The sequence below is a fragment of the Abramis brama genome, assembly GCF_963993115.1.
Source record: "Abramis brama genome assembly, chromosome: 24".
Taxonomy (NCBI): Eukaryota; Metazoa; Chordata; class Actinopteri; order Cypriniformes; family Leuciscidae; genus Abramis; species Abramis brama.
This window is the reverse complement of record NC_139986.1, coordinates 8,213,924-8,241,022: the sequence shown is the minus strand read 5'-3', so window position 1 is coordinate 8,241,022 and position 27,099 is coordinate 8,213,924. Positions and strand designations below refer to the sequence as shown.

At 41.3% G+C, this 27,099-nt stretch overlaps 1 protein-coding gene across 2 annotated transcripts in view; it reads left to right on the top strand.

Annotated features, from left to right (window-relative positions):
- atp6v0a1b (ATPase H+ transporting V0 subunit a1b) overlaps positions 1 to 27,099 on the top strand; it is a 40,041-nt gene extending 12,942 nt beyond the window's left edge. Inside the window, exons 12-22 of one of the 2 annotated variants that reach the window (XM_084102343.1) lie at positions 42 to 181; positions 706 to 866; positions 999 to 1,089; positions 1,574 to 1,692; positions 2,421 to 2,637; positions 2,748 to 2,855; positions 6,139 to 6,333; positions 9,227 to 9,244; positions 19,571 to 19,688; positions 19,777 to 19,948; positions 25,394 to 27,099. In XM_084102343.1, coding sequence (XP_083958469.1) covers positions 42 to 181; positions 706 to 866; positions 999 to 1,089; positions 1,574 to 1,692; positions 2,421 to 2,637; positions 2,748 to 2,855; positions 6,139 to 6,333; positions 9,227 to 9,244; positions 19,571 to 19,688; positions 19,777 to 19,948; positions 25,394 to 25,487 — 1,433 coding nt within the window. In that variant the 3' untranslated portion in view covers positions 25,488 to 27,099. The remainder of the gene's footprint in view (positions 1 to 41; positions 182 to 705; positions 867 to 998; positions 1,090 to 1,573; positions 1,693 to 2,420; positions 2,638 to 2,747; positions 2,856 to 6,138; positions 6,334 to 9,226; positions 9,245 to 19,570; positions 19,689 to 19,776; positions 19,949 to 25,393) is intronic. The other variant, XM_084102344.1, reaches the window with a different exon arrangement.

Below are 27,099 nucleotides of genomic sequence, written 5' to 3'. Positions count from 1 at the left end.
AACAGTTGTATGATTGGATTGTTTCTGTTTGTTTCTTGCAGCGCCATACACAATCATTACATTCCCGTTCCTGTTTGCTGTCATGTTTGGGGACATGGGTCATGGCGTGCTGATGACATGTGCAGCTCTTTACCTTGTCATCAGAGAGACCCGTCTGCTTGCTCAGAAGAGTGACAATGAGGTCTCAGCTTCTCAGTAATTCTTACATTAAAGATGGATTATATCAAGTCGAAATCAAATATGGAGTTGTTAGTGTATGTTAATAATGATCTTTTAATGGATTTAAAATTTACATTTTTACATTCACATTTTAAAAAGACAAGCCTTTCAATATATCCAGAACTAACTTTCTGTTTCAATGTATTTAACATACAATTATATAATATAACAATATATCATAGTGTAATCATAAAGCCATATTCAAGTTATTTTGGTAACACGTTACAATAAGGTTAATTAGTTAACATTATATATGTACCTTTGTAACAAATATAACCTTTGATTTTAATAACGTATTAGTAAATGTTGAAATTAATATTAACTAATATTAATAAATGCTGAAGAAGTATTGTTCATTCTTAGTTCATGTTAACTAAGGTAGTTACTAATTAGTCATATACTAATATTATAAATCTCTTTCTTTCATCTCACGTCTTTGTGTGTGTGTGTGTGTGTGTGTGTGTGTGTGTGTGCGCATGTGAGTAGATGTTTAACATGATATTTGCAGGTCGTTATATCGTTCTTCTGATGGGGATATTCTCAGTCTACACCGGGTTGATTTATAATGACTGCTTTTCCAAGTCCATCAACATGTTCGGCTCTGGCTGGAGTGTGCGGCCCATGTTTTTCCCTAAGGGAAACTGGACGTAAGTTTACAGCATTAAATTGGTGAAACAGTTTAAAAATAATATATTTTGAATTTAGAATGAAACTAATGACAAAATTCAAAAATTTGAGATTCTTCTGTTTCTGTCTGTACGGTGTGTGTTTGTTTGTAGGTTTGAGACTCTGGATAGTAACTCAGTTCTTCAGTTAAACCCTACTGTTCCTGGTGTGTTTGGTGGCCCGTATCCTCTGGGCATTGACCCGGTATGTGCCTCATCACACAAAAACACATACAATAGACACAGATATTAAGGCTGCACAATATTGGAAAAACCTGACACTACGATATTTACTTTTTCTGCAAAATATACAGTATTTCGAATCGCAATATGAAGAAATACAGGAGTGTTCACCAGGAGTGTTCATTTGAAAAGTCATATGTGGAAATAATGAATAAATCAGTGGGTGATTTTGTTTGTGAGTGCAAAATATAAACTTAAAAAGCTGGAGAATATTTTTTTTACATGTGCATGTAACGATCAATAAATCAAATAGCACAAACGAGACCTTCTCTTCCTGTGTACTTTTACCCTGCAGTTTATCTGTAGTATTAAAAATGCCAAAAATGCAGTTCCCTAATAGCTATCTTTAAAACTCAATTGAAAAATGAAGCATTTATCTTCAACAAATTGTGTGTGAACTACATAGATGCTGGTATAATGCTGTTCTACTAATGTCCCTCTCTTAGATCTGGAATATTGCCTCAAATAAGCTGACGTTCCTGAACTCGTTTAAGATGAAGATGTCTATAATCCTGGGTGTAATTCACATGTTGTTTGGAGTCTCGCTGTCTCTCTTCAATCACCTGTAAGTGTGTGTCCAAATGTATGTGTGTGTGTGTGTGTGTGTGTGTGTGCCAATGCAGCACCAGGCGCAACGCAAGTGTTTTTTGCTAGTTTCAGCCCGACAGTTATCATTTTCACGTCCTGCTATATTGTTTAAATAGTAAATGCATTTGCACCCATTTGTGCGCCCATGGGCGTGCTGGTCTGAAAACGAGGTGTGTGTTCAGGCACATTGTTGGCACGTTGGTATTTTGAGGTAACTGAAATAGACTGCAACATTGACCAACTTAAACCTGGTCTAAAGTCAATGGAGCAATATTTTGAGCGCGCCTATAGGCGGGTCCACAACGCACGTACACTTTTTCCCATAGATGGTCTACTTGCGCGCTTTAACCTCGCGCACGAGCAGATCCGTTTCCTCGCTAGAGAAGCATTCAGTTTTTCCGCTTGCAAATTCCCCCATGTAAATAGCAATCCGCCATGGCGCGAGCGCAACTGGTGTTTAAAGGGAATGGGAGATGAGACTCTGACTGTTTTTTTGCATGTTACGACCAAAACACACCCATCACTCATTAAGAGAATAGGTCCTTTTAGACCATTTTTCCCGTCGTTTAACTAGTAAAAGTGGATTCGGACACACTCTCGCTTGCCCCGTGCGCTTTAGACCATGCGCTTAGAGCGTTAAAATAGGGCCACTAGAGTTTTATCTTCTGCTCTAACTGCAGCTTTTTTTCCCCATGTGTCTCACAGGTACTTTAAGAAACCTCTGAACATTTTCCTGGGTTTCATCCCTGAGATTGTGTTCATGAGCAGTCTGTTCGGTTATCTTGCCCTGCTCATCTTTTACAAGTGGATTGCTTACGATGCAGCAATCTCTAAAGATGCTCCCAGTCTACTGATAGCCTTCATCAATATGTTTCTTTTCAACTACAATGACCCCACCAACAAACCTCTGTACAGAGGGCAGGTAACGCCCACATTTACACAAAACAATGGTTGTAGATAGATAGAATTGTGGTTAGAACAGGATAGAGTTCTGGTTGAATAATTGGGGGATCTCTTTCTATGTGTGCATAGGCGGGGATTCAGTCTCTGTTGGTGGTGATAGCGTTGGCGTGTGTGCCATGCATGCTGGTGGTGAAGACTTTGGTCCTGCGCCGTCAGTACCTGTGGAGGAAGCACCTGGTATGTTTATTTTCTCTAACCAAAACCAGCCAAAATTCCTTTTTCTCGTTTATTTTATATCATTAAATCAGAGGACATGATGTGCATACCTTGCCATTAGAATCGCCATTGGCTATTACATTTTTACTTGCCAGACTTTATATAAATACACATGAATGATGAATGATTTATGTATAAATGACTTGAAATATGCTTCTCTTCACAAAATAGCACATCTTTTTACAAAGATGCAATATTATTTGATATATTATTTTATTTTTTATGGTAGAAATGATGGGCTGGGAGTGATGATTAACACATAATTTGTCATTAGGTGTTTCTATAAAAACTAACAATACTACAAATAAAATACTACTACTAATTCGGTAACACTTTATTTTACAGTGTCCTTCTTACACGTTACATGTAGTTACTTATAATAACTATAAATTCAACCAAGCCTAAACCTAATCCTATAGTAAGCACATGTATTTAATTAATATTACACAGTACTTAAATATATAATTACACTGTAACAAAGACACCTTAAAAAAGTGTCAAATATAGAGCATATCCACTGATATCAAGACTCTAAACTGCACTGTAAAGACTATAAACGTTCAGCTGTAGGCACATGAAAATATATCTGTACTTCGCTTATTCTTAGCCTCTAACTTTTATTATTTATTTGCCTAGCTCAAAATGTACTCCCATATGCAAGTGATTTGCTTGCAATGTAGAGGGTTAAGTGGAATGTTGAAAGGAATGCTTGTTATTTTCTTGTCTATGACAAATATATGAACACACAGTCCTCTGGTACTGGGGTTTGGAGTTTTATAGACTGTGAGCTTTGTGTTTCCTCAGATGTTTTTTAACAGCATGCCATGGGACAAAGCCAAGTACAACACCTTTCCTTAATTTCTTCATAGATGAATGTTAGTGTGTACATTCACTGCCGTAAAGTTCGGGATTTGTACGATTTTTTAAAAGAAGTATCTTCTGCTCACCAAGGCTGCATTTATTTGATACAAAATTCAGTAAAAACAGTAATATAGTGACATATTATCTATATTTTCTATTTGAATATATTTTAAAATCTAATTTATTCCAGGGATGCAAAGTTGAATTTTCAGCATCATTACTCCAGTCTTCAGTGTCACATGATCCTTCAGAACTCATTCTAGTATCCTGATTTGCTGCTCAGGAAACATTTCTGATTATTATCATTGGTGAAAACAGTTTTTCTTTTTCAGGATTCTTTGATGAATAGAAAGTTAAAAAGAACAGCATTTATTTGAAAAATAATCTTTTGTAACATTGTAAATGTCTTTACTGTTGCTTTTGATTCATTTTAATGCTGAATAAACATTAATTTATTTCCACAAAAAAAATACATTTGTACTGATCCCAAACTTTTGAACAGTAGTGTATGTTACAAAATATTTCTATTTCAGAAAAATGCATTTTTTTTCTATGCATCTAAGAATCCTGAAAAAAAATTACACAACTGTTTTCAACATTGATAATAATAATAAATGTTTCTTGAGCAGCAAATCATCATATTAGAATTATTTCTGAAGGATTATGTGAGTAATGATGATGCTGAAAATTCAGCTTTCATCACAGGAATACATTACATTTTATAATATATTCATAGAAATAGAAAACAGTTATTTAAAATTGTAATAATATTTCACAATATTACTGTTTTTTTTGCATCATTAATCAAATGAATGCAGCCTTGGTGAGCATAAAAGAACATTAAAAACATTTAAAAAGTCGTACGATCCCAAACTTTTGAACGACAGTGTATGTCTGTTTGATAGAGTGGAATTGTGCATGTTTTTTTCATCTGTAGATAGGATCACATGAGATTGTGAAGGAAGGGTCAACTCTGGTTTGGCCCAATGGGGCACCTACCATGCTTGAAGAATTGACAGCAGGTGGAAGATTGTTTAGGATAGCCAACAAAAAGAAAACAGGTCACAGATAATTTCCATTCAAAGAACCGTTTTAGCAATGAGAGTACAGGTTTTTTCAAAATGATAAAATACTTGATTATTGATGATGATGTTATTATTTTAGCAAAATAGCTATATTTGTAGGATTAATGTGGAAGGACGCCCTGAACAACAAAGATATTTATCTCTTTACCATAATGCACAGAGACATTTCTACAGATTTTTAGTAAAACTCAATAAGGCTTAAATTTATCCATCATAATGTTGAACTAGAATCCGCTCTTGTTCTAATGGGGGGAAATCTATTGAATTCAGCAGGATTGATATATTGTATTCCATCCAAATATTGAAAATCCACCCTAAAAGTACAAAAAATACCCCAGAGATTTCAAATGTGGCAGCCAAAAGTGTGGATTTCTTGTTTTACCAGTCAACTTTTGATATCATTTATGATGTTCTGTTTTATTCTATTCTATTTCGGGCTTTTCAGTGTGAGTTAAATTTTTTCTTTTGGCCCATTTTACCCGTAAAAGAAAACCTGCTAACTAACCAACTGAAAATAAGGTGTTTTTTTTCCTTCAATTCCAGCCCGTTTACAATTATATATCACTTATAAATTATTATATACTAAATTAACAGTAGTTATTAAGATTGAAGTGGTTTGGAATTAGTCAAATGTGCTTGGAAAAAAACATGATCAGAACATCGACTTGCCTAATAATTATGCATGCACTTTATATTTTAAAAGAATATGCTTAAAGGTTCACCCAAAACCCTCAAGTTAATCGAAACCTGAATGAATTTCTTTCTTCTTCTGAACACAAAAGAAGATATTTTGAAGAATGTCGGTTACCAAACAGTTGATGGGCCGCATTGATTTCCATAATTTTTTTTTTTTTTTTTATAACTATGTACGTCAATGGGGCCCATCAACTGTTTGGTAACCGACATTCTTCAAAATAGCTTATTTTGTGTTCAGCAGAAGACAGAAACTCATACAGGTTTAAAACAACTTGAGGGTGAGTAAATGATGACAGAATTAAACTTTTTGGGTGAACTATCCCTTTAAGTGTGAACTGTATGTAATGTTTTCAGACACTAAAATGCATGTTAATTTGAATTAAAAGAACAAAGGATTCTAGTTTAAATGTATGTGAAATGCAATTAGCTGAACCTTAGGCTAACCTGCTTTTTTGAACCTTTTGTGAGGGCCGGCTGCTGTATGATTGACAGGTATAGCTCCATCGTGTTTGGTAGGTGCCCCAAACAGCCGTACCAGACACAGCAAACACTCTGGCGGCCCATGGCATGCTGATAGCCACACAGACCTTGTTTGTATTTAGTCCCAGATGAGGGAGGCAAGACCTGCAGAGAATCTAGAAACTTTAGAGCAGACAGGCACCAGCTCACCCACCGGACTCACCCAACAGGGCACGCAGAAATTCGGTGGCGTCCGGGTCGGGAACGGGCCTACGGAGGACGAGGCGGAGATCATTGACCACGACCAGCTCTCACAGCACTCAGAGGAAGGAGATGAGGTGGGTGGAGCCTGTGATGTCAGCCAGCTCTACATTGTGTTTATTCCTTATTGCATATACATAAAAATACAATCTAATCACAACCTAGTCACAGCTGAGAGACGTTTTGGTGGCACACAGAAAAACTTTACTAGAGTGACGTTTACTTGTTAGATGTTGTAGGTGGAGTGCAGTGAAATCAAGATTAATGGAAAAGTAACTATAGTTTATAAACTACCAATTAAACTTACTACTTAAATGAAAGATGGTTAAGCAATTTGTTATCCCACAGTTATTTGAGAAACTCGCTCATGTAAACAGAGGAGTAACTTCTCACGGAGACTCTGTTAGCCTGACTCATCCATTCCAAACATACCCACCACTGGAATGTGCTAAATATTTTCATCTCCTGTCTTAACTTTTGACCGTATGTTCTATCATGTGCTGAGCAGATTAAAAACAACAAATAATGAAAATACACTTGAATGAACGAAAAGCTGCTTTCTTGGTGCCATGATGTTTTAGATACTGTGAATAAAACCTGTCACAAACATTTCCAGGTCATATATATATGAAATTATATGCATAAAGACAATGAAGCCTGCTTTTAAGACCAGTATAATTTACCATGGTAGCAAATGTTGTAAGACCTTTCATTAATGATGATTCAGATAAAAAAATTATTGTATTTAATACTTTTTTACTGTAATGCAGTAAAAATGACTAAATTACAGTGATGAGAATCTAATGATAATCATTTCTGAGAACAATGGAAATTATAAGAAACTCCAAAAATAAAACCAAATGCATTACAGTTGAAATAATAAATGTGCTTAATTGTTATGAAAATGTCACAAAACAAACAAATCCTAATACTTATATAACTATAATGATACTTCTGATTTCAAATATTCAAATATATTCTAATGCTTAATGAAAATAAACAAAATGGCAAAAGTTAATTTGAGTGCAAGATTTTGGGGGTGTTTTATTTGAGATTAAGGGGCCGTTTACATGACACCACTTTTTAAAAAAAACACTTAAAAAAAAATGCATTTCTTATGCATTTTGCCATTCATGTTTTGGGGGCCTGAAAACGCAAACTTGTGAAATCTGGTTTCAAACAGAATTTAAACTATATAGTTATCGTCTATGTGTAAGCAACAAAAACGTGAATTAGTGAAACCTGTGACGTCATGCGCATGAGTATTACGTGTTCAGTCAATAGGTGCGTGGTGTTTCTTTACAAAGTGACATCGCCAACTACTGGCCTCACATGCATAATACAGCGTTTTTAGTCGTTTTTGCGGATCCGCGTGAACGTGGATCGTTTTGACTCAGTTGCCATCTGAATGCGAAAAACACAAAGAAAAAACGTTTCTGTTTTTAGTACATAGTTGTCGTGTAAACAAACCCTTAGCCTACTAGATTTTATTTGTGGGCAAGATAAAGGGCGATAACTTGTTATTTTGAACAACACATTAAAATAAATTTTTATGGATTTTAAAAAAAAAAAAATTATGAATAACCCATCTTGTTAGCAGAGGCTATTTACACTAACTTCACCCACCATTGTCTGATTGAGCAAGACAAAATTACAAAAAATAACATATGATAACAGAAGAAGTGGTGTGGAGAGATCGGTGGTTGGCATTCGTTTTTGACGTGACTGACCTTTTTCTGAACTCATTCTTCTCACTTTTCCCATCGCATATCAGCTTGGAGAGGTGTTTATTTTACATAAAAAAAGAAGATATTCGAAAAATGGAAATATATTTCGACAAGTGGAAATAAAATGCCTTATGGGCATTCGATAGTGGGAAATAACGGCTTTAAAGGGTATTTAATTGGCCTAGAATTGAAATTGGATGTGGTGTCCACATCAACCGTGACAAGTACAGCTCATTTTATCATGCTCAAAACCATGACTTTTTTGGACCTTCGAGGACACCTTTACTGATTAGCAAATTCAATATGGTTAGGGGTAGGTGTATGGGGAGGGCTTTAGGGAGAGGGGCAAGTAATAGCCAAATAAGGCAGTACTGAATACACTGAATATGTTGTTATTATTGCATAATGTTTTATAATATACTACAATACACTGAGGTGAAAATGGTATCTGCCTTTATTTGCACTAAGTATAAATTGCATCTAACTACTATTTACATCTATTTACACTTATTCTAAAACAGCATTTCTAAAATCTAAAATAGCCTTCTATTTACACTTAGTGCTAAGAAAATACTTTTTGTTGCTATGTACACCTGTCACTATGTAAATAGCAACTACTGTTATTTGCACTTAGTGACACTTAGCTGCCTTTTTTATTATTAAATGTTAGTCATCACTTGATGTGTGGTCTGTTTTAGACACAGTGGAACAGAAAGTTAGCCATATGGGGATTCAATCATTTTGGAATGCACTGTAGTTTTGAAACTGTTTTGAAACAGTAATTATTTATGGCCATCGTAATTGAATCTTTCTGTAATTTATGATTATGATGAACATTATGAGTTATGACTGAGTCTCGGGTATTATCCACACATGGCATTGATTGTTTGTGGTGTAAGATAATTGCGTAGATCCTCATCTACTGAGTTGGAAAAATGAGTGCAAACACAAGGGCATGATCCTGCATGCACATATCTGAATATTTCTATAATAGCAGTATAGGTGCAGTATAGAATGCTATGCACATACATCACACACACCTGTGAGTAGTGTTTCCACTTAAGTTTCCTAACAGATTGCAGTTTTTATTTGTCTGATCTGTAACCTTTGATCTGCCTTTCCTATCATTCTCAGTGGTATGCATTAGAATTTATCACCGTTAATTCCACAGTAATTGAATTAGAAACATTCATACTATTCTTGCTGATTTGTTTATCTAAAATTATGTTCTCTTCTTTTCAAGCATTCGGAGGAAGAACCGGTAAGAGACATTTCTGTACTGTTACATTTGCATACAATCTTTCTCATATATAATTTATTCATAAAAAGGATTTATAATAAATATTAATTCAAACAAAATTGTAATGATTTATTAAAACGAACAGCTTCTCGTAATTTTAGACGCACTTTAAATATAAAATATACTCAAAGAATTTAAGTAATTTTCTCAAAATATAAATCTCTTTCAAAAACGTGTCCAATCAAACGGTGAAAACATTGTTTCTGTTTAAGCAATTAAATCAAATAGACTAAAAACTGAGAAGGGTCTGTCTGCATCCCGCAGTACTACAATACACACATCCCTACAAGTTACGCTTCCCGCAAAGAATAAATTATGTAATGGATGTGGATGTCATGAAACCTAACCTCAATCAAATTTACTCTAGAGTTCATTTAAATTCTTTAAAAAATTGGGAAAACAAGCTAAATGATTTCCGCCGTCTGTGATCTAGAGGATGTGATCGAATGCCTTATCAGTGGGTGGCGATAGTGAAGAGAAAAAAATGTTAGATGAATAGAAAGATCATTCTTGGATACACTTACCTGCTGTTTCTTAGTGAGACAGTTATTTCTACACTCAATTGTTAGAATTATGTAGTCCGCTTGATATCGTGTTAATACAAACTATGAGTCACTCAGTAGCCTTGGACTTCAGGTTCCTTAGATATCCTGATAACACACCTCTGTTATAGAACAATGAGAGTGTTACGTCAGGTTTTCCATGATGGCTTTTGTGCCATTCGGCATGCTTGACAAAAGAGTCAAGTGGAAAAGGGAAACCAGCTCCTGCCAAATCAAACTTTACAAGTAGGAATGATCAGTCCTGTGTTTTCCTTCGTGATAAACACACCTGACATCAATGTTCCCTCAATTGTATTGCTAACTTTGCAGAGTAAGACCTATTTCTATTGGACAGAAACTTTGACCACCTGAGCAGGAACATCCTGGACATATTGATGGACTTCAGCTGAAGTGCTGTCCATACATTTAGGCTATGTTCGGATTCCAGTTTGTCATACATATTCAAGCATGCATAAGTATGTATATAGTATATAGTACTCTGAATTTCCATCCATCTTGTCTCCAAAGTCCAAACTGCTTGTCAGGGTCTTGGGATGCAGGTCCATTTCAGCCTTCTACTTTTATTATGAAATAAACTTTATCAAAGACTCTTCATAGAACAGTGTTTGTGTAAATACACTGCTCATATCTTGACAAAAGAGGATCTGTGAACTTTAGACAGAATGTGGAAGAAAAAAGACAGGAAACAGATCACTGACATCACAATCATCGCAGCTCTATTGTTCTCAACACTAATGACTCCATGCAACTTAAGCAATATGAAAATATTATGATGGAAAGTGAAGATGAATTACGGAGCCAGTGTTCCTTCTAATGCTCATTTATCATTTTAGAATCTGATAACACTTCACTAGCCAAGTATGCTCACATTCGCAAAAAACATTTACTTCAGTTAAGAAGCTTCCAGTACTTGCAGAAGTACAAGAGTAGAATATTAAAATAATATATGCACCGAAAAACACACAAAAAATGTTCAGCTGTGTGCAAATGGAAGTGGGTGGATAATCAGTATTTGAATAACAAATATAGCCCGTAAAAATATTTCATTACGTTCCTGTAGCTCAAACAGTATAGCATTGCACTAGCAACGTAATGAGTCTGGTTCCCAGGGAATGTATGAACTGATAAAAAAATAGTGTACTATCAGTGCAGTGTAAGTCGCTTTTTTTAAATGCATAAACATAAATGTAAATGAGACCTGATTATTTCTGAAAAGAATACTAGCTTACTACTCTCTGAATTCTGCATAGTATACACTTCATACTGCTTATTGTAAGTAGGCATTATACAACTACAAAGATTTAAAAAAAATAATAATAATGTTTCTACATATTGTTAATGTAGGGAGGACTGCTAAATATTGGTATTATCTTGGAAAGAAAACTATTTATGTATTTTTAATAAAAATTTGATATAAATTTGGCAGTCGGATCCAATAATGAGTCACCTGTAGGTATTTCAGGTTTATTAATCACAAATGGGCAGTTTAAAGGCAACTTTAAAGGAATAGTTCACCCAAAAATGAAAGTTCTGTTCCCTTTCGTGGTCACTCCGAGTTACGTCGGATGACGACGAATGGGGTTTCGCTTAGAAAGCCTATCACTAGGGATGTCCCGATCCGATCACGTGATCGGAAATCGGGCCCGATCGCGTGTTTTCAGACTCGATCGGAATCGGACGTTACCTCCCGATCAGGACTCGGATATATATGTATATATATTCTCATTATTATTTAACACATCTATAGTTATGCGGTGGCACAGAGTTACGCCGGTTTCACACTGCACGCGTTAGCAGAGCGTAAGCAGCGCAGGAGCAGTGCGTATGGTGAGCAGGAGCAGGACACGCGCGTTTTGCTTTCATACTGGCAGCGTTTGTCACGCGCGGCTGAACCGCGGGTTGTGTACAGACAGAGTCTATAATGGATAAGTTGGCATTGCTTTTTTTCGTTTTCAAATACATTTAAGAGAAAAGACTTGTCAAGAAGCTTATTTTATTAATAATTTCATTTATATAACTTTTGGTTCATCTTTGTTTTTATTGTTATGGCAACAAGTTTGTTTTTGGACATTTGTTTTCTTTTTAAATTGATGTTGGTCATTTGATTGACTGTTTAAAACACAATAGATATCATCAATGCACTTTTTGGATAAAACTGCGGTGTATTTTGGCCATGATCAATGTATTGTCACTTTAATTCAGCAAAAGCGGCGCAGCAAAAATAGACTCGGCGCCGAAACGATCGCGGCACTGCTGCTCTGCTCTGCTACGCACTGCCACGCCGCCTCTGCGTGCGGTGTGAATGCTCTAAAGCCTGGTTTAATCTGTTAACATGGGCGGCGAAAAAAATACGCGCTGCACGCTCTGCTAACAGTGCAGTGTGAAACCGGCGTAAGAGTTAGGAGTGCAGTTCCTAAAAGCACATTACTGGCTTTGCAAACACTGTGGCACTTTTATTTTTTATTTGTTTACATGCCTACCGGATATTTTAAGTTGAGGTGCTATTTGTTTATATATTAGACTTTTTTTAATATTTACTGTTGCACTAAAGTCCAAAAGTGAAGAATTTATTTATTACTTGATTGTTCAAGCTACCTCACAGAAGTGCTCTGTTTGTTAACAGAGTTGTTGAATGTTAAAATAAGGTGAATTAAATAAAAAATAAGGAACATCCTGGATCTGTTTTTTTCGCTCTTCTTTATTCTTTTTTTTTTGCATTATAGAAGTATCGGATCGGGACTCGGTATCGGCAGATACTTAAAATCAAATGACTCGGACTCGGACTCGAGGGCAAAAAAACCTGATCGGGACATCCCTACCTATCACCTTCGAGTATATAAAACGAGCCAATGGCAATGAAATGCCATGGATCTGCGGAATTTGCATAGCGTAGGTCCACCCCCCCCCCCCCCCCCGTGGAGGTATATAAGGAAGTACGCTGGCAACATGCAGATATGTTTTCGCTTCGGAGCCGAGAGCTATTTCTTCACTCCACAAGAAGCCTAAAATCCTGAGTTACTCTTTTTCTCTACATCCTTCAAGACGAGCGAACTCTCCGGTGTTGGTGTGACGGCGATCTCCAGCGAGTGCACATTACCCTGCTGATCTGTCAGTGATCTGTCAGATAGTGTGTTTTCTCCCTGGTCGCTTCAACATCCGCAGAGTTTTTCCTCTCACAAAAGAGCTTGCACGCGGCACGTCTTTTTAAAGATGCCTCGCCCGTGCACTTCTGGTTGCGGTCGCAATGTTTCTTCTTCTGATGGGCACAATCGCTGCTTTGTGTGTTTGGGCATTGATCACGCTAAAGCAGCGCTTGTGGATGACTCATGTTCTCACTGTGGGAACATGACTATCTCCGCGCTGAGGTCGAGACTCAATGAGCTCACTCGAGTGAGAGTCCCCCCACCCACACCCCGATCTACGGTCTCCCCGAGAGGCTGACTGAGACTGAGACCGCTGGTCCCTCTACGGAGGCCCCGCAAATCTCGTTTGACGCTCCAGAGGAGGATGCAATGTCGATCGCTGCATCACAAGGTGGGCAGGAGTCCTCGGGAAGTGAGGATTCGGCTGTGCTGCCACCTTCGGGTGTGCCAGCATTGTCCGAGTCTGATCCCGAGATGATGGCCATGCTTTCCCGGGCAGGCGCGGTCATTGGGCTTGAGTGGTCCCCGCCACCCGATCCAGTGCGCTCGCGGCTGGACGATTGGTTTTTGGGTGCGGCCGCCGATCCCCGTCGGCGCCCAACCCCAATACCTTTCTTCCCGGATGTGCATGAGGAGGTCACGCGGTCCTGGAAGACACCATTGTCTTCCCGTGATCGTTCGTCGACCTTCTCCGCCTTCCCTCCCCTCGATAGAGCTACTGCTTGTGGGTACACTGGGGTTCCCCCGGTGGAGCGTTCTGTCGCGATGCAGCTGTGTCCGGCAAGCGCTTCCTTTCGGGGCGACCCTAAGCACCCGTCCAAAGCCTGTAGATTTTCGTCTACCCTGGTGGCGAAGTCTTACAGAGCGGCAGGACAGGCAGCTGCCTCTCTGCATGCCATGGCCATCTTGCAGGTCTACCAGGCCCAGATGCTCAGGGACATGCACGAGGGCAGGGCTGACCCAGGGCTCTTTGATGAGCTGCGTGCCGCCACCGACCTTGCTCTCCGAGCGACGAAGGTGACCGCACGCTCCCTGGGTCAGGTGATGTCCACAGCTGTGGTCCAGGAGAGACACCTGTGGCTGAACCTGGCTGATATGCGGGAGGCCGAGTGGACTCGTCTGCTCGACACCGCCGAAGAGGCCATCCTGGGATATGGGGGTGTCGAGCAGACGAGGACTGTCGAGGACTTCGGCCAACAGTTCTCGACCGCTCAGAAGCAGACTGAGGCGATAAAGCACATTCTGCCCCGACGGCCCGCTGCTGCCTCCACCCAGCCGTCGGCACAGAATCCTCAGCCTGCTCGCCGCCGAGGGCGTCCTCCTGCGGCTCCCGCCCCTCCCGCACGGCCCCAGCAGCAGTCTCCACCCGGGCCGCGTCGTGGAGGAAACCGCAGGAAGGCGCCACAGCCCTCTCCGGCCCCGCGCCCCGCTAAACGCCAGGCTAAGCGGCGCCCCTGAGACGGGCTGCTCAGGATTGGCCATCAGTTCTCAGGAGATGGTAGCAGGGCCACTCCTTCCCCCGGTGGAGGGCCGGGGGAGAATCTTTTGTTCTCCACTCCCCGCTGCTCGTCCAACGACGAGCAGTACCCTAATGTGGTTAAAGAAAGAACTGATTCCCCCAATCCTGAGCACACAGAGTTCTCGGACCATAGTGCGCGCCGCCCACGGGTCCTGCCACTATCGTCCCCCTCTGTCACAGAGTTCTCGGATGACAGCACGCGCCGCCCACGGGCCACGCTCCTCTCATCCCCCTCTGTCGCCAGACCCCTGCCAGAGCACGCCCCAGTGGGACGCTGGTCCTCCCCTGGCCTCCTCTGGCAGGATGCGGCTAATGACCGTGCCCCTGCACAGGGCCGCTATGCCACCCTCGCCTGGGCCGGTCATTCCGACTCGCTGCACCACCGATGGTACGTCTGTGGTTCGTATGACCCCGCTGGTGCACTTTCTGGAGGCCTGGCTAGAGCTTCCCAGACTGTCCCGCTGGGTCGCGAGAACCATCAGGCTCGGCTACGCGATTCAGTTCGCGGTCTCCTCCCCGCTTCAGGGGAGTCCGCTTCACTATGGTCGGTGGCAATGCCCCTGTCATGAGAGCGGAGGTCGCCACCCTACTGGCGAAGGGTGCGATCGAGACTGTCCCTCCAGCCTAAATGAAGTCCGGTTTCTACAGCCCTTACTTCATTGTACCGAAGAAATCCGGTGGGTTACGGCCAATCCTCGACCTTGAACCGTTCCCTTCACAGGCTACCGTTCAAGATGCTCACGGCCAAACGCATCCTCCAGTGCGTGCGGCCGCAGGATTGGTTTGCAGCGATCGACCTGAAGGACGCCTACTTCCATGTCTCCATCTTACCTCGACACAGACCGTTCCTACGGTTTGCTTTCGAGGGGCGGGCATACCAGTATGCGGTTCTCTCATTCGGGCTAGCCCTGTCTCCTCACGTCTTCACGAAAGTCGTCGAGGCAGCCCTTGTTCCCCTCCGGGAACAGGGGGTTCGCATCCTGAACTACCTCGACGACTGGCTGATCCTAGCTCACTCTCGAGATCAGGTTTGCGAACACAGGGACCTAGTGCTCCGGCACCTAGCTCGCCTGGGCCTTCGGGTCAACTGGGAGAAGAGCAAACTCTGCCCCGTGCAGAGGATCTCTTTTCTCGGTATGGAGATCGACTCGGTCGCCATGTGCGCGCAGCTTACGAGCGAGTGCGCGCAGTCACTGCTGACTTGTTTTCCCCCATATCGAGGACAAGAGTGCGGTTCCACTGAAATTATTTCAGAGGCTCCTGTGGCATATGGCATCCGCAGCCGCAGTAACGCCGCTCGGATTGCTTCATATGAGACCGCTTCAGCTTTGGCTTCGCGATCGAGTCCCGAGGTGGGCATGGCAACACGGCACGCTCCAAGTCCCAGTGACTCCAGCCTGCCGTCAGACCTTCACCCCGTGGTCGAACCTCAGTTTTCTACGGGCCGGAGTGCCCTTAGAACGAGTTTCCCGGCATGTTGTTGTATCAACAGATGCCTCCACCATGGGCTGGGGCGCCATGTGCAATGGACATGCTGCCGCGGGCTCCTGGACAGGACCCCAGCGCCTTTGGCATGTCAATTGCCTCGAGTTGCTGGCTGTACGTCTCGCCCTGCACCGCTTCCGTGCGCTGCTCAAGGGTCAGCACGTACTAGTCCGATCAGACAATAACGCAACAGTAGCGTACATCAACCATCAAGGTGGTCTACGCTCCCGCCGTATGTTGCAACTCGCTCGCCACCTCCTCATATGGAGTCAGAAGCATCTGAGGTCGCTTCGAGCCATTTATATCCCGGGAGACCTGAACCAGGCGGCCGACGAGCTGTCTCGGCTTCGGCCTCTCGCTGGAGAATGGAGACTCCATCCCCAGTCGGTCCAGCTGATTTGGGATCAGTTCGGGGACGCACAGGTAGACCTGTTTGCCTCCCACGACTCGTCCCACTGCGACCTGTATTATTCCCTGACCGAGGGCACTCTCGGCACGGATGCACTGGCGCACAGCTGGCCGCGGGGCCTACGCAAGTATGCGTTTCCCCCAGTGAGCCTCATTGCGCAGACTTTGCGCATGATCAGGGAGGACGAGGTTGTGCCCCGTATTGGCACAACCGGACCTGGTTCTCAGAACTAGTACTCCTCGCGACAGCACCTCCCTGGCCAATTCCCCTGAGGAAGGACCTGCTTTCTCAGGGACGGGGCACCCTTTGGCACCCTCGTCCCGATCTTTGGAACCTCCACGTGTGGCTCCTGGACGGGACAAGGCAGGTTTGAGTACCCTACCACCAGCGGTGGTGGCTACCATCACTTCCGCTAGAGCATCGTCCATGAGACATGCCTATGCGTTGAAGTGGAACCTCTTCATCAGCTGGTGTTCTTCTAAACATCAAGAACCCACGAAATGCCCGATCAGTGTCGTGCTTTCCTTCCTGCAAGAAGGGTTGGAGAGAAGGCTGTCTCCCTCCACCCTGAAAGTGTATGTTGCCACTATTGCCGCACATCACGACGCAGTTGATGGTAAGTCTCTGGGAAAGCACGACCTGATCATCAGGTTCCTGAGGGGAGCGAGGAGACTGAATCCTCCTCGTTCTCCCCTCGTACCCTCTTGGGACCTCTCAGTGGTTCTAACTGCCCTGCAGAGTGCTCCCTTTGAGCCTCTGCAATCAGTGGAGCTTAAGTTCCTGTCAATTAAGACAGCGCTCCTGGTTGCATTGGCCTCCATCAAGAGGGTAGGGGACCTGCAGGCATTTTCGGTTGACGAAGCGTGCCTGGAATTCGGGCCGGCTAAATCTCACGTGATCCTGAGACCCCGGCCTGGATATGTGCCCAAGGTTCCCACCACACCTTTTCGAGACCAGGTGGTGAACCTGCAAGCGCTGCCCTTGGAGGAGGCAGACCCAGCCTTGGCACTGCTCTGTCCAGTACGCGCCCTCTGTGCTTACGTAGACAGAACGCGGTGTTTCAGGACCTCAGACCAGCTCTTTGTCTGTTATGGTGGGAAGCTGAAGGGAAAGGCTCTCTCCAAGCAAAGGTTGTCCCACTAGATAGTGGACGCCATTGCTTTGGCATACCAGCAGCAAGGTCGACCATGTCCCCTTGGTGTGACGGCGCACTCCACTCGGAGTGTGGCATCCTCTTGGGCTTTAGCACATGGCGCCTCGCTAACAGACATTTGTAGAGCTGCAGGCTGGGCGACACCTAACACATTCGCGAGATTCTATAATCTCTGAGTGGAGCCAGTTTCTGCTCATGTACTCGCTTCAAATAGCCGGTACTAGATTCTGCTCAGGTGTCTTCGCTTGCTCACCATTCCTCTCCACGGACGGGATACGTGCGATATTTCCTCAGGTGAGCCTAATAAGCCCTGAGTCTCCTCCAGCACTGTTGACGTCAACGCCAGAGTTGCCACTGGCAGCTTTCGCGCTTGGCTAGGTGCCTCCATGTGCATGGTTCCCCCTCTGGGCGACCCCCACATGTGTATTTCCACTGTAAGCCTCTCGGAGCATTTGTCTTTCCCTCGGCAAGCCACCTTGCCACCCCTGGGGTTGAAATATTCCACCTGCGGCTGGACACCCCAGTGATACTCCATATGCAGCCCTCTGGGTCATATGTGTATTCCAAGTCCCCCCCTTCGGGCTGGGCATAATTGCATATTTCCTCTGAGATATGCTTCCCAGTGTACCTTGGTATTCCTGTGTTAAGTAGGACTCCTTCGTCCGTGCTAGTCTCATGACAGGGAGCTCAGACTTACGCAGGGCACTGGAAGACAGCCGAGGTGGCGTGATTAGACTGGGGACCCCATTCGTCGCCATCCGACGTAACTCGGAGTGACCACGAAAGGGAACGTCTCCCTGCCACTTCCGCTGTACCGCTGGGAACGCCTGAGTTCAGTCTCGGCTCCTCAGCGAAGACATATCTGCATGTTGCCAGCGTACTTCCTTATATACCCCCACGGGGGGGCGGATCTACGCTATGCAAATTCCGCAGACCCATGGCATTTCATTGCCATTGGCTCGTTTTATATACTCGAAGGTGATAGGCTTTCTAAGCGAAACCCCATTCGTCGTCATCCGACGTAACGTCTCCGTTCCCTACTCAGGGAACGAAGGTTACATACGTAACCGAGACGTTATCCTTTACCCTTGTGTCGTTCCAAACCCATTAGACTTTCGTTCATCTTCAGCCTGGGAGATTTCTTACCCTCCATTGAAAGTCCATGCAAGCAAAACTTTGATGCTTCAAAAAGTTCATAAAGAGATTTTAAAAGAAGTCTATATGAATTGAGTGGTTTAATCCAAGTCTTCAGAGGCTACGTCTACACTAATCCAGACACATTTGAAAAAGCATATTTTTCTCTTCATTTTGGCCTTCTATCCACACTGAGACAGGACATTTTTGTCCTTTTTGAAAATGCTCTCTCAAGTGGATAAAACGCTGTTTTCGTGTTGTAGTGTGAACTGTGAAAACAGTGGTACCTGTATGTGCTATTCACTTTCACAGTTTGCTAAAGATACGTTACTTTGTAAAATCTTTGTATTATATTCCTGCAAAGATGAACTGTAAATGAAAAATGTACTCTCAATTGCTGTCCTGTGGCAATTGAGTTTTAGACCATATAATGAGTGGCGATTGAGAAGGACCTGAATGCACCAGTAAGTGATGAGATATTTTGCTAATAAAGGGATACTGCCAGAAGAATAGCATGAGAATTGTATTATGTCTGGTCTCTCAGTATCATCTCAGTGAGCTTTTATTACATTTTACGCATTCACAGTAAGATGATTTATTTTAAGCATCTTCCAATGTTTCAGTGTGGACGAGAAACTTTTGGAAAATGCAGACAGAGAGCATTTTGAAACGAAACAGGTTTCAAATGTATCCGGATTAATGTAGAAGTAGTCTGAAGAGACATGATGGCTTTATAGGATAAACATTGCATGTACATAGAGCATGGTAAACTAAAGCACAAAGTACAAGTTAAATAACAGAATTTTCTTTTTTGTTTTTTTTGGCTCCTACATTCAAAGATCATTATTGACCCAATTCTGGTTTTCTCTTTTTGTCTGCAGTTTAACTTTGGAGATATGGCTGTTCATCAGGCCATTCACACTATAGAGTACTGCTTGGGCTGCATCTCCAACACGGCCTCGTACCTGCGGCTCTGGGCCCTTAGTTTGGCTCATGCTCGTAAGTGCACACACACACACACACACAAATATCCACAGCATATCCACTGACTTGTTGAAATATAACTTTCTCTTTTTCTGTATATCAGAGTTATCTGAGGTTCTTTGGGGAATGGTGATGCGTATTGGGCTGTCCTCTCGGAGTGGTGGCGGATTCTTTGCCTTGTCGATCATTTTCTCTGCCTTTGCTACACTAACAGTGTGCATCTTACTCATCATGGAGGGACTGTCTGCATTCCTGCATGCTCTGCGCTTGCATTGGTGAGATACACAAACCAACACACAGGACAGTGATTTGGGCAGTGTGACCACACACAAATGAAATACTGAATTCATTTTAAATTTAAACAATTGATCTTTAACATTTTTGTTGATTTTATGAAGACTTCACTCTTAAATACCACCTGAGCTATATGTCTTGTTCAGTCATGAAACTCTAGATGACACAGACTGATAGGTCCTTTACATTAGCAAACACATCATTTCCCAGCAAGCAATAGCCGTCATTTCACCGTCTAGGTTAACTATAGACCCGATATAGGTTACTTGGCGTTTTTTTTTTGTTTTTTTTTCATTTCTTCACTAATTTCATTTCTTTGTTATCTAATTGATGGCTAGTCTATTCTTGGGCAATGGTTTACACGTCTATTAAATCTTTCACTGACAGCCCAAATTTTGCCTTGTTTTAGCCTAGACGTTTGGGCTGTGTTTGGACGGCTGTTAGACATCTTTTAAACGCAAAATTTCTTGCTGGGTTACTACATGGCACAAGCTGCTTGGCCTTCTGCAGCCAATGACATTGCTTGCTGAACATTTAAATATTCTGGTTCAGAATAGAGTTTAGAATTGCTCTAAAACCCTCCACCTCCCCCAGCTCAACCTGTCTAGATCTGCCTATTCATGCAGCAGCAGCATGTCTTACATGCTCACAGCAGCATGTTTGTGTATCTATTGCCAGTAGCAAGTCCATATTTGCTTTGCAGCAGCGAGAGAAGCGTGCGTACCAGATCTAGTCAAAGTCCCTTTCAAGAAAAGTCTGTTCACAAGTCTGTTCGCCATATTTGCCATTTGCCTCCAGGCACTATTCCTGGCATCCAAGACCAAGTCCGATCTACTTGAATGGAGGAATCTTGAAATCCCAAAAACTGCTTGTCGAACTCACAGTTAAATCAGCAACAAAATCTTACATGAACTGTCCCATAAATGTTATCAAATACTGTTAAAAAAGCATATTTTTTCAGGCTGGAGCAGCCATTGCATATGCGCAGTCATAAGCGCGCATCACAGAACACACACTGTTTCAGTAGTAACTGGAGTTTATAACGGCAGTTGCAGTGACACGATGACTTTATCAATCAGCGACTGGCTCTCTTATTTAGAAAGTTGGACTTATTCCACCATATTGCCCGTTGCACATTCTCCCATTCATAAGTAATATGAATGCACCGTCTTTCTATATATAAAGTCTAATCTAGTCCACCAAGACCAAATACATTAACATTGTCATATCCATTAACATGCCAAATCTATCTATGTTGTCATGATTGAAATGATGTTAGAAAAAAAATCTATGAATGAATGGAGCAGAACAGCTAAGAGGATTAGTCTCTTCTATAACTGTTTTTTTATCTATCTATCCTCGCCACACTTTTCTGTTAATATTTAAAAGTCTAGTTTATGTCATCCTTCTGAAATGTGCAACAGAGGTACAGAGTGTGAAGAGGAAACATATCACTGCCTCTTAAGAATAACTTTATGTCCTGATAACTGATAAATTCCTGGATAAATTACAGGAATAACACATACCTAAATCTGAAGGCATTGTTTCACCCAGTGCAATATATATAGTAAATATACTACATTGATCATTATCAGCAAACTGTTTCTGCAGCTAAAATATAATGTACATTTATTGTTGATACTGTAACACTAGAAGACAATACACATAACACCTGGTGAAACATGAAATGGTTGAAAGTGCGGTGTTCTGCTGTATTTCAATGGAGCAAAATTGTATTTCATGACATCTGCTTGTTATTTTATCTTATATTTAATTTGTTTCATTCATTGCCTTGCGAGGTGATTTATTGAAGTACGCAGCTTTCTGAATGCTATAGTCACGGTAAGAATGACTTTTAGAGAGAGGCTCTAATTGTGGCATTTAATATCATTCCAGCATTTTCAAAGCTTTCCACTTCTAATGATTACACATGCATGTTGGAGGCAAATAAAGTTCTGCACTCTTGGTGCTTTTATTTGTTCCATGTGCGGAAAGATGGAAGAGTCTTTTCTCTCTTGACTTAAATATTTATCACAGCAGTGAGAAATTCCTCCACTCTTAAATGTTCCCTTCTCTTTTGTATTTTCTAACACACACAAACAGGATGAACATCTGAAATAAGGAGGCAATGTTTCCTTTCTGTTGTTATTTATTTTTTCCAATGTAAAATCATTTTCCAGTTCCATTTGATGTTTAAAAGCTTCCCCCAGTTTGTGTCTGGACAACACCTTTCTCAAAATCTCAACCTTCAGTTCAAAAATATGTTCTCTACACTGCAAATCTAAACACTCTTATCTATGAGCTGCTGATAGTGACGGAATGTGTGAATACAGCTTTTCACTCCTTATCTTCGGATAAACCTGTAGAAATTGAAAAATGTTCCCACTATAGACGAAGTATGAGAAATAGCCCAAAAAAACAATTTATCCACAGAGCTTAATGATATGAAACTTTTAAAAAGGCAAAAATGCTTATATGAAAAGAAAGTCGATATGATCTTTGCACAGAACTTTCTGAGGATGTCAAAAGAGCGCTTTGTGCATTTGTTTTACAGTCTAACTATAATGTATAATGTTTTTTATATAGGATTTAAACTGATACACTGTAAATCCAACAGTTGTTCTAACTAACACTTTTTAGTTAACTTTACTTTATGTCGTAACTTAATTGTAAAAATCTAGTAATCTGTACTATTCACATACTATGCCTTGGTTAGTCAGAGAACACAAGTTATAGATTAATTGATTGGTTTGAGTGCCTTTTTGTCAAGTAAAAAAAGGGTGAAATTCTTAATAGACTTTTCCCCCATTTCCTCCACTTCTGCAGTTATCTTTCTCTAGTTGCATTCACTCATTTACCAAAGTCATCTTGAATGTTGAATTGTCAATACAAGTGAAAAATGTGAGAGAACATCACATAAGATGACTTCATAAATTGATGTTGATTTTCCTAAAATGTTTTTGCTACACTTAATGCTGCACTTGATTCAGTGCTCTGGGAACACTTTTGTGTGAAATATGTGTGTAACACGTCAATGGAATTGACTTCCAACTTTTATAGCCTCGAACAGTGACGTCATCGGAATGGGCGCTCGTCATAGGCTATAATTAGATGTCTTTTGTCTTCAGACCATACTGTGTGTGTGTGTGTGTGTGTGTGTGATGCTAGGAGTTAGTTTTCACTAGGCAGTGCACAGAAAATTATCTCTTTATCCTCTCATTCTGTCAAACAAGTGAAAAGGAGAAAAAATTGTGATGTGCAAAGCAAACACCAGTATTACACCAGTATTGCTTTGTTTGTTTGGGGGAGGAGCACGCTGCCCTTGCATTGGAGACTTGCATCATCCTTCGGATGAAACGTAAAACCGACGTCCTGACTCTCTGTGGTCATTAAAAATCCCATGGCACTTATTGTAAAAGAGTAGGGGTGTAACCCCGGTGCCCTGGCCATATTCCACCCATTGGCCCTTGCCAATCATGACCTCCTAATAATCCCCATCCACTGAACTGGCTCTATCACTCTCTCTCATCTACACCTATAGCTGGTGTGTGGTGAGTGCACTGGCGCCATTGTACTGTGGCTGCCGTCGCATCATCCAAGTGGATGCTGCACACTGGTGGTGGTTGAGGAGAGATTCCCTGATATGATTGTAAAGCGCTTTGGGTGTACAGTAGTACATATTAAAGCGCTACATAAATGCCAAAAAAAAGAAGAAAAAAAAGAAAAGAAAAAAATATCTGAATGCGACACACACCAGTATTGCTTTGTTTGTTTGGGGGAGGAGCACGCTGCCCTTGCATTGGAGAAGGGCAAGTGCGAGCATTGTGAATTGTGAACGGTTAAGATGCTACGCACTCGCCTTGCTTTCTTTCAAGGGCCAACACCCGCTTTGCCATCATGGGGCTCCCATATGGATCAGGCTGAGGGGCGAGAGACAGGTCCGCCCCTATCGCTCGCACTCTCCCTATATCCGGATGTCCTCTTGCTCGACCCCGGTGCCTCTTCGGCTCAGGTGGAGGACAACCAATCTCTTGAATCTGATATGGATTACGAGTTGCCTCCGATATGCATTTGTCCCTCCGTGCGATCAAGCAAATGGTCTGCGCCATTGGTCGTTCAATGGGTGCTTTGGTCAGCACTGAGAGGTATCTGTGGCTGAATAATGGCACAAATACCAGTAAATTGACTAGCGCAAACCTTAGTAAATCACCTTGCATGATTCATTTAAATACATTTCTCCCATAAATTTTGCGTCTGAAAGGGAAACTCCTACAAATGCATATGCAATAGACCTTATGCGCCAGAGAAACGAGGGCGGCGCCATCTTTAGAATATTGTCTTTTAACTTCCGTTTTTGCGGTCGCTCTGTATATTTCTATGGCGCTGCTGTCCAGAAGTAATTAGCTTTTAAAGTGGATTTACTTAATGTAAAGTTAACGAAAGTTATCATGAGGACTGTGATGTTTAAAGCAGATGACTTAACATATCTCAGTCGACCGGGAAGATTTTAAAACGAGCCGTTCATTAATAAACACGCAGAATCGCTGTGAAAATACAGACCGGAAGTCAAAAGACAATGAACGCAGCGCTGAAAAGGGGCGGGGCTACATAAGGTCTATAACGTCAGCCACAAAAATAACCCTGTCCACGCCTTTTCAGCGCTAATTTTTCACTGCGTGTCTTCAGTAAACCCTGACAATAGTTTTTTAATGCCAAAAAGAGCTAGTGCAAGCTGTTAGTAACTCTGGCCCTTGGTTTGGTTTTAAGAAAACAATACTTTCTATTCATCAAAGAATTTCGGGGAAAAAACTGTTTTCAGAAAAATATTAAGAATCAAATGTTTTTTAAGCACCAAATCAGCAAATTAGAATGATTTCTGAATGATCATGTGACACTGAAGACTGGAGTAATGATGCTGAAAATTCAGCTTTGCCCAAACAAGGAATAATTTACATTTTTAAATATATTACAAAACCATTATTATAAATTAAAATTATATTTCACAATATTACTGTTTTTACTGTATTTTTAAACAAATATATTTTTAAACTATACAAATATTTTTAAACTATGCTGCCTTAGTGAGCATAGGAGACTTTTTATGTTTTCCAAGTGTATGTGTGTTTTAGCGCTGCCAGTGCGTGTATGACTGAGAGGACATGAGAGACATTTTGGCCACTGATAGCTGCCACAGTATAGCAGACTCCCCACCGGCTGACACATTCCACATATGGTCTTACAACCCAACCCCAATTCTCACTCTTTTACTTCAACACCCTTTCTCTTTTGAGGAAATTACCACAAACATACTTTAAATAAATAAAGATGCAAGTACAATGTTGTCAACAGGAATCCACAGGTGTTTTTTGTATTAAATGTCCTGCTCTGACACTGTGTTCTTTTGTCCTGTTCTTCCTGTCATTTAGGGTGGAGTTCCAGAACAAATTCTACATAGGACAGGGCTTCAAGTTTGTCCCGTTTTCCTTCGAGAGTATCCTGGAGGGTCGATTTGATGAATGAGCTACTACAACTCCATCAAATATCATCAATTCCCACTTCTGCATGGATCTTCTCTCACCCTGTCATCTTCAGGAGCAGTGCTGTCTGGTGAAGTGTTTGTAAAATGTGACCCCTGACCTCTAAATGCACATTTTCTGGGGTGTTTTTGAGATGTGGTGTTCTGTAAGCCTTTCTCCCAGATTTATTGCCCAACTTTCTGTAAACAGTCCCTCAAAACAGTCTATCAACTATAATGGATGTAATGGTTGCATTAGATGGATATAAATCAACCAACGTGTAAAAAGTCTTATGCTCATAGTGACCGAAATTAAAATCTGTAATGAATCATGATTGGAAATCTAGATTGAACAGCTTAATTAATTATTTTGAATAATTTTACTGACTGCACTCAAAAGAGTCACATCTAGCTAGAGCAGAGCATAACTGGAATAAAACGTATGTTCACTATAGAAGTTTTCATGACTTTCACAGCTAACCATGAAAACCTGCATTTACATCTAAAACAATCAGTAAGCCTAGCCTTTATGGTTAAAGACATGTTGGATCTATAGATAAACACTAATGAATGTTGTGGTTTCCCTGCTGATGTAATTCTGCACTTGTTGTGTCTTTCCACAAAATATTCTACTGTATTTGTGTTATTTTGAAGGGACAGATGAAATTGATGGTTTCAGGGATATCTCAAACTTGAGTCAAACTCGTTCTCAGTTGATCCCACATTGCAGCTAGTCATAAAAAAACAACATTTAACAGAGTAAGGGTTAACATCCTTTTACTGAATTAAAGACCCCCTGTAGTGAAAATCAAGTATGGAGTTTGTGGTCATGTGGTGTTTTTAATATGCTTTAAGACAAACCATGTGCAAAGTCATAAGTCAACACCATTCCTGAGTATTTTCTCCTTAAAAATCCAGTGAACCAAAGACAGTCTCGAAAATGCGAACTGAAATCGCTACCTTGTAACCAATCATGTCAATGTGCCAGCGGTCTTTTGCATATCATTAACTGTGGTCTTGAGAGAAGCCAGGTTATACAGTATATATTTTTCTGTTGATATGAAAAATCAGGCACATTTAGCAATATAGCTAAAAGCCTTTCTCCACTGACACCCTAAGTTGTTCAAAAAAATCATATTAATTACCGTTATGTGTTCGATGTTTTAGAGAGCGATACATAAAACGCATTACCATTCTGAACCATTCTGAGTTGGAGTGAGTGAGTGGAGGTGGGGCTAATTTGCATATTCATGGATCTGCATATATTAAATGAAGCAAGGGTGTAGAGTTACATTCAAACTATTTTAAGGCGTTAAAAAAATATGTTAATGTTTGGTGGACAACTTTGTCTTGCTTAAAAGTGAAACATATCAATGTGGAAATAATATGTAAAAGATTCAATTCATTATCTATTTATTTGTTGCAGTGTTTTATTGTTTTGCTGTGGTGATGTGGCAGGTCTTTCACTTGCAGAAAAGAGTGTTTGTGCATGAATGAACATTTCAGTAAGGCTTATACAGTTAAAACAGTCAAAGATGTTTGTTGTTCAGTGTGAAACCCTGTTCCTCCTAAATTCGACAATTAAATATCTGGGGACAATAAACTCATGTCAGTGTT